The sequence below is a fragment of the Trichomonas vaginalis genome, chromosome II (genome assembly GCF_026262505.1).
Source record: "Trichomonas vaginalis G3 chromosome II, whole genome shotgun sequence".
NCBI classification, from domain to species: domain Eukaryota; phylum Parabasalia; order Trichomonadida; family Trichomonadidae; genus Trichomonas; species Trichomonas vaginalis.
Window position 1 is genome coordinate 14,273,916 of NC_067204.1, and position 12,925 is coordinate 14,286,840.

The window sequence follows — 12,925 nt, forward strand, 5'->3', positions numbered from 1 at the left end:
GCCATTTAGTTCATTGGCATTTGCACCATGTGATATAAGAAATTCGACCATTTCTGTATTATTATCACGTGCTGCAATATGAAGAGCAGATTGTCTATCTTCGAGTTTATTGATATTTGCACCTTGTGAAAGAAAATATTCAGAAAGTGATAGAATATTGAATGTTGCGGAATAAATAAAACATTTGTTAAAATCATTAGTTTGATCGAAATAAACTAAAAAGGCTTCAAGATTTTTGCATTTTCCACATTCTTGTAAATCGATTTTTAGATAATATTCATTCATCAAAAATGTAACAAAATCAATGTTGTGTGAAATAATTGCATATTCCATGAAATAACTATTTGGTGTTTGATATTTCAAACATTCACTCATGATCCCTGGATTTCTTCCTAAAAAAAGAAAATATTAGACATACATAAGTTATTTCTGAGTTAAATTTCGTTCTTAAGAACTTGAAACAATCAACTGCTCCGTGGTAACAACATAACTCAAGCAATGAATATTCTCTGGAAAAATATGGATATAATCTGCTTTTTAGTGTTTGATCTTTATCAAATCCATCTCTTTCGGTGAAAGAAATAAATTTTCTTTGTCATTATACATAATTGCTCTGTAAATTGTATCTTCAGAAGAAATATCAAGATTTACTGGATTAATTTCTGCGAAATTAGCAGATTTGTTTAATTTAATTCCATATTCTTTGTAAAACAAGAAGGTTGAAATATGATTAACATTGCTGGCATCTTTGACTTGATAATCATCAGATATGAGTTTGGCAAGAAAAAATATGACTTTGTAAAGCGATTATTATACGGAATGATATCTAAAATATCTCTTATAATATTTTGAGGAAGATATTTCCTTGAATCAATCAATTCTGTTTTGATCATTTTGTAAATAGAGTTTAAATCTTCTACATTTTCCGTTTTCAGCTGATACAACGCAATGTATGCATCGATGTAGTATTTGTACTTACTTCGGAGTTCACTGTATTTATTTTGTTGAATGTTTGATCAGACATGAAAAAAAAATTATATACAATTAAAAATATCTTTGAAATTCATTAGGATAAAAAATTATGTGCTAAGTATATGGAGAAGAATGATCTCAAACATTTCAGATTAAATTGATGAAAAATGATTAAGCCCAAATATACGAAATTAAGGATCTCGTTTAGAAAATGGTACACCAGAGTTCAAGTTCGCAAAGTTTGTTTCAGAAAACCCAGGCAAGAACGCTAAGGAACTCACAGCCGAATTCACAGCTGCCTTAGAGAAGATCTATCCAGCTCCACTCCCAGTCAAGGCCCAGTCCATGGCAGCCCCATGCTTCGGCAAGGCCAAACAAGCCGGCTACATCAAAGTCGATGGTGGCAACGTCGTTCCAGCCGATATCTCAAAAGACAAGGTCCAAGAACTCCTTGCTGACTTCGAAGCAGGCAAGCAGATCAACAACAAGGATGTTACAGATCTTACGAAGCGTGGTCTTATCGCCAAGGTCAACGTCAACTATTTCATCCTCCACAAAGGTGATTAAATTCGTTGACTCCATGGACAAGGTCAAGAAGGCTGTTGCCGAGAGCTACAGAAGACGATAGAGCATGGTCAAGTCAGGCGAATGGCAGAACGTTGATTTCGCTCCACTCAACTTCGAAGCACAAGGCACAAAGATCCCATGCGGCCACGAGCATCCACTTCTCAAAGTTCGTGCAGAATTCCGTAACATCTTCTTCCAGATGGGCTTCGAAAAAATGGACACATCCAAGTGGGTTGAGAACTCATTCTGGAACTTCGACTCTCTCTTCCAGGGCCAGCAGCATCCATGCCGTGATATGCACGATACTTTCTTTCAAACCAGAGTTCGCACAGCCAATCCCAGACCACGACTACTTCCTCCGCGTCAAGGATATGCACGTCAACGGTGGCAACGGCTCAATCGGTCTCCGCTACGACTTCTCTGAGCAGATTCCACTCACAAACATCATGAGAACACATACAACAGCAGTTTCATCAAGAACACTCAAGATGCTCGCTGACGAGTTCAAGGCAACAGGAGAACTCCGCCCACGCAAGTTCTTCTCAATCGATAGAGTTTACAGAAACGAAACACTTGATGCTACACACCTTGCTGAATTCCACCAGGTCGAAGGCTTCATCATTGACAAGAACCTTTCCCTTGGCGACCTCATGCGTAACATCAGAGAATTCTTCTCTCGTATCGGCCTCAAAATTAGACTCGTTTCCTTTTTCTTTGGTATGAGATTTAATAATCTTGTTATGTTAAATTTATGAAACAAGATTAAGCCCAAATATATGAAATTAAGGATCTCGTTTAGAGAAAAGTCTTCTTCGGCTCTAAAATTCATGAAGAAGAAATTTTACAAATTGTTACAAATTAGCAAAATAAACAACTAATGGATTCCTACATGTAAATGAAACTCAGTTTGTGCTCAAACTAGGTGTGGAGTAGGTTCTTGTCAATTATATAATATTAAATCCTCCAAAGTTCTTTCAATTACTTTCAAAGAGAGGATGAATTAATAAACGTACATTTGATGGATGTTCTTCAAAAAATTTCACAAGCCCTTCAAGATAAAGACGTAGAGATAAATGACAATGAAAAGAAAATTAACGAACTTATTGATACCTTAGCAACTAACAATGGTTTTACAAAATATCAAGATATGAAAATTCAAAATTTAATGGAATACTATGGAAATATTCGAGCTCAAATTATCCAATTAGATGCAAATAAGATAAAATTGGATAATAAAACAGAAAGGTTCCAATCTAAAATTAAATCAATCGAAATTAAACTTAGTCACTTAACAGAAGAGCATCAAAACTTATATTTTTACTATGAATCACTCCAAAAAGAGCTAAGTAATCAAGTAAATGAAAGGAATGAACTTAAAAATAGGCTTGAAAAAGAGAAAAATGACAAATTAAACAATATTATAATTCTCAAGGTTTCATTGAATGATAGGCTTAACGAAATTAAAGCAAAAACAGCTACAATTGAATCAATTAAAAATGAAACAAAAGCTAATACTGAAACAGAGATTAAAAAGCTTGAAATGAAGTCAAAAACTGACACAAAACTTATGAATGAAAAGATCAAAGAATTAAAAGACGAAAACACTCAATTGCAAAAAGAACTTAGGACTAAATCTCAACAAAAAGACATTGATATTAGAACTGAGTTAGCAGATTTGTCCAAGAAAAAGAAAGAAGTATCAAACGAAATGAAAGATTTGATTGAAGAATATAAATTACAAATAAAAATGTTTGAAAATGAAAAAAATGACAGAGAACGAAGATATCAAAGTCTGCAAAGCAAATATAGTCACATCAGAAGCTTAAGTAATAATAATGAACCTAACAGTCATGAAGGAACAAATGAGATATTCAGAGCAGATAAAATGAGCCAAAGATTTAAAAATGAGATTCTAAGAAATAAAGAAAAATATGATCGATGCAAACTGCTTCTGCAAGCACTAGAAGTTGATCATAAAAGTATAAAAGAAAAAATAAATATTGTTATTAAACAAAAGACAGAAAAAGAAAAGCAATGGTTCGAAGGATCCAAAAAAGTTGAAGAATTTGAAAAATCTATGAACGAAAAGAGATCAAAATGCGAAGAAAGAACTAATAGATTGAAGCAGAAGTTAATTGAAGCAAAATATCTTCTAGAGAATGGAGACCTGCAGATACAAGAGCTAGAATTTCAAAGGAAAAAGTTAATCATTGACTACAAAGAAGTCAAAAGGAGATCGCAAAAAGTTGCCAATCGTTTTTCATTTCTTCAAAATGAAGTAAATGAAATGACAGAAAAGATTAAGAAGCAGAGAGTAGAGAACATAAATAATGCTTTCAAAGCACCTCAATCTAAGCAAAAATCAGAGCATAGCTTAGATTTTGATTCTATTATAATGGAATCAACCGAAAGCACCAAACATTTAAGTGAAATCGAAGATTTAGAGTCATTGAATAGTATAGGAACACTTCCTGAAATGAATAATATTGTTAAAGAGGCAAAAGATGGTTTAGATAAGTTTTTGCAAGAATTAGATGCTGAAAGGGAAAAAGTGAATGCCATGAAATCTGAAGGATCTGAATATTATAATCTAGTTGAAAAGAATAAAGAACTTAAAGAGAAGTCTGAACATTTCAAAGTGATGAATGAAGAAATTATTGAAATGAGAAAAAGAAAGAACTTGTTAACTAGTGATTCAGGAAAGAAACCTTTATCTAATATATAATATTTAATGATTGTTGATAAATAAATTGTTTGTATTTTTGAAAATTAATAATAAGCAAAATTAGACCTTAAATCTGATAACCTTTGTTGGATCAGCTCAAATTTTTATTGTTTTTTAAGATAATTTGTGAGAAATTCAAATAAATTTATTGTTGGTCATACGAATTATACAAAAATAATCCGAGATTGTTTAATAACAGTCTATATACAAACAAATTTTATTCTAACATGATAAAGTCGAATCGATATTATCAAGTAATCTGTCAACTTTGCTATCGACGTAAGAAGTAGCAAGACTAGCATTGTATCTTTCTACGTCCATTTTTCTGATGGTTTCTGTTAATAAAATAGGATCTTGTAGCAAACGAGCGCTGGCACGTAATCTGTTGTTTTCTTTTTCGAGATTTGCCTTTTTCTTCCTTAGTACTTCCATCTCCATCATTAATTCCTCTTCTGATTTGAGCATAATAGAGTAATCAATGATTGCCGACGGAGTTTTCTTCATTTCCATCTTCGACTCGGGAGTAATTTGCTTGACTGGTTCGAAGAACATCGGTTGGCGTTGAACTGGTGCAGTTAATCTCCAATATACGTTGTGATCTGGTGAAACAAAGTTAAGGAAAACTGGTTGGTTGTTTTCAAGCATGACTAAAGCATTTTGTATATCAAACTTATTAATGGGGCAAAAGCCAAATTGAGCACTTAATATGAAAGAAAGCTCATTATAAATTTCATCAATCGTAATACCCATTTCTCTTCCGCCTCCTCGTATAGTTTTTCGAGCAACGATTTCTTTTACGTATGCATGAATGATATGAAAGTTTAAATAAGAAGCTTGGTTAGGAAACATTTGCAGATTTTGTTGATTTTCATGTCACATGTCATTAATTGAATGAAAGCGATGTTTCTTGAATCTTTATGAAAAGTAATCGAAATCAAATATAATATTGATAGAAAGACACGCCAAAATATTTAGATTTCGGAATTTCTTCGACGAAATTACTATAAAATGGAATAAAAAAATGTCTATAACCCATTTGATATATCACATAATGGTGGAGTACTTGGCATTAGCAAAGATAAAGAATGCTGCTGTTGAAGGGTAATCCTTTTGCATAAAGTATTACTACTAAATTAACTAGAAATAGCTCATATGACAAAAGTTATTCAAGAATTTTGGGAAAAAAATTACAAAATTATACCACGTGAATTGTAATATAATTTAGAATTTTCATATAATATTATTAAATCAAAGCTTCTATTTATAAATACAATGAAAAGTTAATTAAATAGTAACTTTATTCTTAGTTTTCAATAATTTCACGATATTGTTCAACAAATTTTTCCTTTTTCTTTTTGATTTCTTCAATTTTTTCGATTTTTTCTTTTGTATCTTCAATATTATATGCATCTATTATCACGTCTATAATGCTTTTGACTTCCTTTAATGCTTCTGGATATTTTCCTCCTCTTACTTTTGAACGGTATTCAGTAAATACGTCTTCTAACTCTTGGAGTTCATTTTCTGGATCTTTTTTATCCATTCCTGTGATTGAACGAGCTTGTTCGATCTGTTCATTTGTAAGAGTTGCATGTTTGTTCTCTAGTTCTGTGAGATTGTATTTTTCTTCATGAGCATCGTTTTCTTTGCCTTTGATTGAATGATAAAGGTGCAATATGTTTTGCTCATCAACCATGAATGTAATTTCGACATGTTCCTCTCCTTTCTTCTTCTTTTCAAGGCCTGTGATTAGATATTTTCCGATCTCCTTGCACTTTTCGATATCTTGTTCATTGCCTTGGAAAATTCTCAAATCGATCGAATCCACATAATCATCAACTGTTTTGAATGTTTTCTTGACTGGACCTGCTGGAAGTCTTGTTCCTTTCTTAATCATTGGATAGAATTTATAATATCTCTCTTGTCTTATCCTCAATCCATATGAAATAGAAACACAATCATACTGGACAATTTCATTTGTTGGAGCTTCAGCGTCTGGTGGAGTTGATTGTGAACTTCCTACACTATTCGTTGAATTTGCCCGCACAATTCCTGAATATCTTGGTGCAGATTGTTGTTGATTTCCAACAGCATTTGTTGAAGTTGTTCTCTGAATTTCTTTACTTGCTTGAGATGTCGGTGCAGCATTAAATTGATTTGGTTGTGGAGTTATTGCAGCATTAAATTGATTTGGTTGTGGAGTTATTGCAGCATTAAATTGATTCGTTTGTGGAGTTGTTGTAGCATCAAATTGATTTGGTTGTGAAGTTATTGCAGCATTAAATTGATTCGTTTGTGGAGTTGTTGTAGCATCAAATTGATTTGGTTGTGAAGTTATTGCAGCATTAAATTGATTCGTTTGTGGAGTTGTTGTAGCATCAAATTGATTTGGTTGTGAAGTTATTGCAGCATTAAATTGATTCGTTTGTGGAGTTGTTGTAGCATCAAATTGATTTGGTTGTGAAGTTATTGCAGCATTAAATTGATTTGGTTGTGGAGTTGTTGTAGCATTAAATTGATTTGGTTGTGAAGTTATTGCAGCATTAAATTGATTCGTTTGTGGAGTTGTTGTAGCATCAAATTGATTTGGTTGTGGAGTTATTGCAGCATTAAATTGATTTGGTTGTGGAGTTGTTGTAGCATCAAATTGATTTGGTTGTGGAGTTATTGCAGCATTAAATTGATTTGGTTGTGGAGTTGGTCCAACATTTGGTGGAGGTGCTTGTGGAGTTGGTGCTGCAGGTTGTGGATCTACACATAGAACCGGTGCTGAGACTTTCTTTGGCTTAAATTCAAGGTAAGATTTATAAGCTGCTCCAAGTGCGACAGCGTTCAAAGGATTGACTGAATCCAATATTTTACCTTCGAATTTCTCTTCAAGTTTATCTCTCACGTAATAGATAAGTGATGATCCGCCAACGAGAATGATGTTGTCAAGTTTATCTATTCCACCATTTCTTTTAAGAATTTCTTCGACTAATGCAATTGTCTTGTCAACCAATGGATCAAGTATTTGTTCGAATTCTCTGCAGGTCATTGTGACTTCGAGAATTTCTTTAGCTGTACTTTGGATGGATATCTTCTGTATTCTGAAACTTGGTGAAAAAACCTTCTTTGTCTTTTCTGCTTCCTCCAAAATACTGTATTTGATGTTCTCTATTTCTTGATCATCAATTGAATATTGTTGCTTGATTTTCTGAACAACTAAATCAACAATTTTATTATCAATGTCACGACCGCCTAAGTGGGGATCGCCATGATTATCTTTCACTTCAATTGTTGTTCCTTTGATTTCAACAAGTGAAAGATCAAACGTGCCGCCACCGAAATCGTAAATGAGGGCGCGAGCATTGGCTGTACTAGCTGTGTGTACAAAGCAAATGGAAGCAGCAGAAGGTTCCTTGATTAATGTAACTTTTTCAGGATGAGGGAATTTGGCAATTTTTATTGCATTCCTGACATCCGTGGTTTCTGCTTCATCAAAATTAGCAGGAACTGTAATGATAACATTATCTAACGGGATACCCTTTTTTTCAAGTTGTTGACGAAGGTAATCAAGGATTGTTGCAGAAACTTGATATGGGAATATTTCTCTGTCTCCATCTAGTTTGATTACGGGTTTTGAGTCTTTTTCTATGACATCAAATGTCCAGTTCGGAATATCTTCCTTAATCTGGTCGTAAGATTTGCCAAGCATTCTTTTGCTATCATAAACAACATTCTTGATCTTATCTTTGAATTTCATTTGTTGTTGAGCTTGATAGCCAACTGAATTGAATTCGCCGTAGTAGACTCTTGATGGAATGGTGCTAGTTCCATTGAATTCAATGGTTTCCAGCTTATTATTTTCATATTTAGCTACACTACAATATGTTGTACCTAAATCTATACCAATATAAACCGGCGGCTGTTGGGGTTTCTCTTTTTCAGTCATCTAAAAATTTTGCCAACATTTTTCAAAAAAAAATGTGTTGTAAAATCTTAATGTGATAAAAATGGTTTTGAAAATGATATCTTATTTGTTTTGTGTTTGCTAATCGCAAAAAAAAATAATCTGATCGATACTCGATTAAATAGAACATCTATATTCTTTTCACTCAATAAACTAGGCATTAAAGCGCTTTTCTGGGAATAATCTATGGCCTGAAGTGCATAATTTATGTAATATTTAAAAATTTATGAATTGAAAATCTCTAAAGCCATATTTCCAGTTCTAAATTGTCAGATATGGAACTCGGGTTGAGAAGGGATCATTCGACTGATTCTATCACATTGATGAAAATTAGAAGCAAAAAGATATTATGTTTTCTTCAAAAATAGGTGAGTGATTTCGAACGACAATACAAATATTTAGAATTGGGAAACAATAAAAAGATAATAAAAAAATAACATAATATATGAGAATAAAACAATTATAATGTTTCAACATACAACAATCTAATCTACATTTGCATTCCTATACAATTTTAAATTTATAGGAATAATAATTGTAAAAAATCATTCTCTAAGCAAAATTATCGAATAATTGTTCTTTTGCTGTAGTAAGAGGAACATCTTCTCCATCTTTTTGAATATCAAACTCGTTGGATTTTTTCTTGGGACAAATATAAGGTTTAATAGCTGATGGAACGCCGGAGAATACAACAATGCATGCAACTATATCGAATATTATCTGTTTCGCTGAAAGAGGTGCTTGATAGCATACTAACACATCATTTGGAGCCCAAACTTGCCCATCAAGTGATATAGACACGTATACCGACTTATTTGAAGGAGGTGAGATACAAAGAAATTCTTCTCCAGCAATTCCTGCAGGTACAATATTCTTCCCAAATCTACAATTGCCTTGTTTTTGTAATATTTTGGATGGTGAAGCAAAAACTATATGTACTTCCTGTCCTCCTTTTGGATTGAGAATTAAAGGAGTTACTTTAACAATATTTAGTAATATTGATTTCTTTTGTTCTGTTTGTGGTGGAATTCCGAGTTCTGCATTTGATTTGGAGCTTTCAAAATATTGAGGGACCTTTTCTGAAGGTTTTTGTTCATTATTTGGTGTTTTCATATCTAATTTTCCTGCTTCGGAACTGTTTTGTATGTGATTTGTTATATTATTTTCTATTTTTGTTAGATTTGCATCTATATTTGTGGTGTTACAGCCAATGTTAATTGTAAACAGAAAGATATTCATTAATAAATTTTAACAATAATTTTCGGAAAAGTGACAAAATCGAAATCAATTCGATAAAAAAAATCATGAATATTTCATCTGAATTCTTCATTTGTAAAGTTGAAATATATGAATTCATACTCTTCAAAAGAAGATTAGATAAAATTTTAAATGAAATATATAAAAAAAGGTCCAAAATAACTGTGGACCGTTAAAGAAGTTAGAGAAGCTGGTACACATATGAATATTTACTTTATAACTAAAATGAGCAATAAATTTCCGTGTAGCATTCATAATGAGTGGTATTTTATATTAAAAAGAATAGGGCTTGATTGGTATGAATGAATAAAATGTCCCAGTGAACATAAAAAACAAGGTTTGAATATTGATCTGTATTTGAACGAATAACTTTGTAAGGTGATGACCAGTCTACCTCTACATGTTTAAGGATACGACTCTAATGAAAAAATACAAACCATGAAAATTATAAACTTTTTCAAATTGATAAACTTCAGTTGACATGGAAACAATGTTATCGTCGTATTTAAAAGTTGACGGATCATCAGCTAAAGTGCAACGGACAAAGGTATTTGGCAGCTCTTCCCTGTATTTTTCATAAAAATTATTGTAAAATTTTGTTATTCGTTCATCTGGAGCCATATTTATGTCATCAAGAGATTCACCTACCATTTCTTCTATTGAATTCGAATATTCAAGAAAACTGCTCATATGCAATTGTGTTTTTTTAGTAAAATAAAAAAAAAAAATTAATTTGACACCAAAAAAAATAAAATGATTTCTCACATTTTGCTCTGGTTTGGCTTACGATGGAAATTTGTGTAATGATTTTTTTTATTGTATTCAAATAAAAATGTGACACACTCACTTTTTCCCCAAAAAAAAGATGTTTGCTGTTGTCGGAAATAACAATCTTCTGTTTTCTATGGAGTTGACTGCTCTTGACCCAGCTGCAACAGAAAAATCATACCAATACCAATTCATCCTTTATGCTTCTTTAGATTCTCTTGATCTTAAAGACCAGAACGCTTTCCGCGATTGCATTGATACATCAGAACAAAATTCCATTAGTGCTTATGTCACAGCTGGACAGACAGCTTTCCTTCTTCTTCATCCTAAGAAAAAGTCTGATTTAATCAAGAAATTCTTCAAACAAATTCACACAGCTTATGCTGAATTGCTTATGAATCCATTTTACCAAGTCGGATCTCCAATCGAAGATGACAAATTCAAAAAGGCCGTTGCTGATTCCGTCAGTATTATTGTTGGCTAATTCTTCTATTATTAAATCTATGTTTTACATATCTACAATTATTTTTGTTCTGATTGTTCTTATCCGGATGAGATTCCATGATGAATATTGAGTTTAGAAATTTATTCACGCGTTGAAACCAAAATGGAGTCTATCAACTCCATTTAAGCTGAGAATTATGGGATCTTTTTGTTAATAGAATAGAATGCATTCTATTAAGATAAGTATATTTGTTTACTAAATATGTTAGATTATTATTCATTTCAAGCCAATACAATACGTTGCAGCTGTAAGCTTTTTTCAATGGTTTAGTCATGAGTATTATCAGGAAATTATTAATGATTATTTGCTTAACGAAGGATATATCACATAATGAAATTGATATGAGCTAATGCATTGGTTTTTGCAAATATACTGTACTTAAAAGAGTCTTGTTTAGAAAAATGAAACAGATTGACTCAACATTGCAGAACATGCTTTTTTCAAGTTAGATTATACCACTATGAAACCAACTCTTTTTGAATCTGTTTAATCTTTGGATTTGTTCAAAAATCAAATTCGTCGGGCGCCAAAATTGTCACGTTTAGATTGAAATTTCTGTGAATGGAAAGCAATCTCAAGGAATGCCTCCGAATTACAGATATTTTAATTGCGCATCCCTTGAGCAAAATGTTTTCCAGGCCAATTGACCCTGAAAAAGATGGTGCTCCTGATTATTATGAAGTTATAAAAAATCCTCAAGATTTAGGAACCATCAGGCAGAAACTTCTGGACCGCAAGTATACCCGAATGGAAGATTGGATCTCTGACATACGACTTGTTTGGTCAAATTCCATTCAATATAATGGAGAATTATCATTTATTGCGGATATCGCTAGATTTCTTTCCAAAATCTTTATAAAACAACTACTCGAGATAGGGCATGCTAACGTTTCAGAGTGGAGTCAAGCTGTCACAGATTACTACGATAAAATTACAAAACAGCTAACAAATTCTCCAGAAATTTTAGCAAAATACTATTCAAAATATGACTTCACAAAGAAGAGTTCATCTAGTGATCTAAAAGATTTGGCTGACAATGGACTTTTCTCTTCAAGCTCAGAAATTTTGCATGTTTTACAAATTCTTGCCCTTAGTGGTGTAAATATCGATTCTCAGAAAGATGATCTTAGTATTGATCTCACACAGCTCCCAGAATCTGCAATTGATGGAATTTCTAACTACATAAAAGATCTGAAGAGAAAAAAGAAGCCAGGAAAGTGACTGGTCTATTATTTATTAGTTTTAATGAAATGCATTGGCTTATTGAAATATTATTGTTCATGTAATAATCTTTGCTGTTATATTAATATAAAATGTTTAGAGTTAATTATATCTTTCTACTTTTTTAATCTATGCCATTTCTATATGATTAAAACTCAATATTTGATAAAAAATATTAAAATTTTGTTTAAAAATCTGTATTCACAGCTATTTTTATAAATAGCTTTAGTTATCTGTAGCAATAATGTTGCATGCTAAGATCAGTCATAATGTAAACCTCTCAATTTTATTGTCGTGGGAAGTATCTCAATTCCTTCAAAAAAATTGAAAAACTATTTAATTTTAAAAATATAATACTTTTAATTAGTTAATTAATTGGAGATATTTTTTAAAAATCACTTTTGATAATACTTTTGAGAACTTTAATTAAAAAAATATATTCAAAAATATCCAGGATATCAAGAGGGAATTGTTCCTTATGAGGTATATAGTTATGATGTATACCTCATAAGGAACAATTCCCTCCTTAAAATCGTAGACATTTTTATACTTATTAATCAACCATTCAAAATCATATTCCTCTGAAAAGTTATTTTATTAAAAATTTAGAATTTTAATAAATATAGAGTTTGAATTTCATACAATAACTATATATTTTCAATAATGGAATTTGAAAACCATTCTCAAAAGTTCTCAGAAAACCTTTTTTTCATTAATTTTAAGAAATCTGAGTATTAAATTAAGTGATAAATTCGTTTGACACTACTTTAATTTTTAAATTCAAAAAATTATATGTGCTTCTTAAAATGACTCAAAAAATTTATTATAAAATAATATATAATATTAAAAATCCCACAACATTTTTTTACTTTACATAATCGTACTTCCTCGACGATTAATTTCCACTCAATTTCTATCGTTGACCGAACTTAGCATGCAACAATAATGCGACTAGTCT

General features: G+C 31.7%; 7 protein-coding genes across 7 annotated transcripts; 4 read left to right on the forward strand and 3 right to left on the reverse strand.

Annotated features, from left to right (window-relative positions):
* Positions 1 to 1,603: 1,603 nt before the first annotated feature.
* Positions 1,604 to 2,294, forward strand: TVAGG3_0543240 (phenylalanyl-tRNA aminoacylation; the record flags this gene model as incomplete). The annotated part of the gene is made up of 1 exon (XM_001580466.1): positions 2,028 to 2,294. One exon carries the CDS (start codon positions 2,028 to 2,030, stop codon positions 2,292 to 2,294), a length of 267 nt encoding a protein of 88 aa, XP_001580516.1.
* Positions 2,295 to 2,557: 263 nt separating this feature from the next.
* TVAGG3_0543250 (uncharacterized protein) lies at positions 2,558 to 4,264 on the forward strand (the record flags this gene model as incomplete). Its single annotated transcript, XM_001580465.1, has 1 exon — positions 2,558 to 4,264. The coding sequence occupies one exon, from the start codon at positions 2,558 to 2,560 to the stop codon at positions 4,262 to 4,264; it is 1,707 nt and encodes a 568-aa protein (XP_001580515.1).
* Positions 4,265 to 4,486: 222 nt separating this feature from the next.
* On the reverse strand, positions 4,487 to 5,113 carry TVAGG3_0543260 (uncharacterized protein; the record flags this gene model as incomplete). The annotated part of the gene is made up of 1 exon (XM_001580464.1): positions 4,487 to 5,113. The coding sequence occupies one exon, from the start codon at positions 5,111 to 5,113 to the stop codon at positions 4,487 to 4,489; it is 627 nt and encodes a 208-aa protein (XP_001580514.1).
* A 418-nt stretch (positions 5,114 to 5,531) lies between these two features.
* TVAGG3_0543270 (ATP binding) lies at positions 5,532 to 8,204 on the reverse strand (the record flags this gene model as incomplete). Its single annotated transcript, XM_001580463.1, has 1 exon — positions 5,568 to 8,198. The coding sequence occupies one exon, from the start codon at positions 8,196 to 8,198 to the stop codon at positions 5,568 to 5,570; it is 2,631 nt and encodes an 876-aa protein (XP_001580513.1).
* A 388-nt stretch (positions 8,205 to 8,592) lies between these two features.
* On the reverse strand, positions 8,593 to 9,560 carry TVAGG3_0543280 (immunoglobulins domain-containing protein; the record flags this gene model as incomplete). The annotated part of the gene is made up of 1 exon (XM_001580462.1): positions 8,769 to 9,329. The coding sequence occupies one exon, from the start codon at positions 9,327 to 9,329 to the stop codon at positions 8,769 to 8,771; it is 561 nt and encodes a 186-aa protein (XP_001580512.1).
* A 761-nt stretch (positions 9,561 to 10,321) lies between these two features.
* TVAGG3_0543290 (ER to Golgi vesicle-mediated transport) lies at positions 10,322 to 11,003 on the forward strand (the record flags this gene model as incomplete). Its single annotated transcript, XM_001580461.1, has 1 exon — positions 10,339 to 10,725. One exon carries the CDS (start codon positions 10,339 to 10,341, stop codon positions 10,723 to 10,725), a length of 387 nt encoding a protein of 128 aa, XP_001580511.1.
* A 73-nt stretch (positions 11,004 to 11,076) lies between these two features.
* TVAGG3_0543300 (acetylation-dependent protein binding) lies at positions 11,077 to 12,264 on the forward strand (the record flags this gene model as incomplete). The annotated part of the gene is made up of 1 exon (XM_001580460.1): positions 11,374 to 11,967. The coding sequence occupies one exon, from the start codon at positions 11,374 to 11,376 to the stop codon at positions 11,965 to 11,967; it is 594 nt and encodes a 197-aa protein (XP_001580510.1).
* Between the last annotated feature and the right edge of the window lie 661 nt (positions 12,265 to 12,925).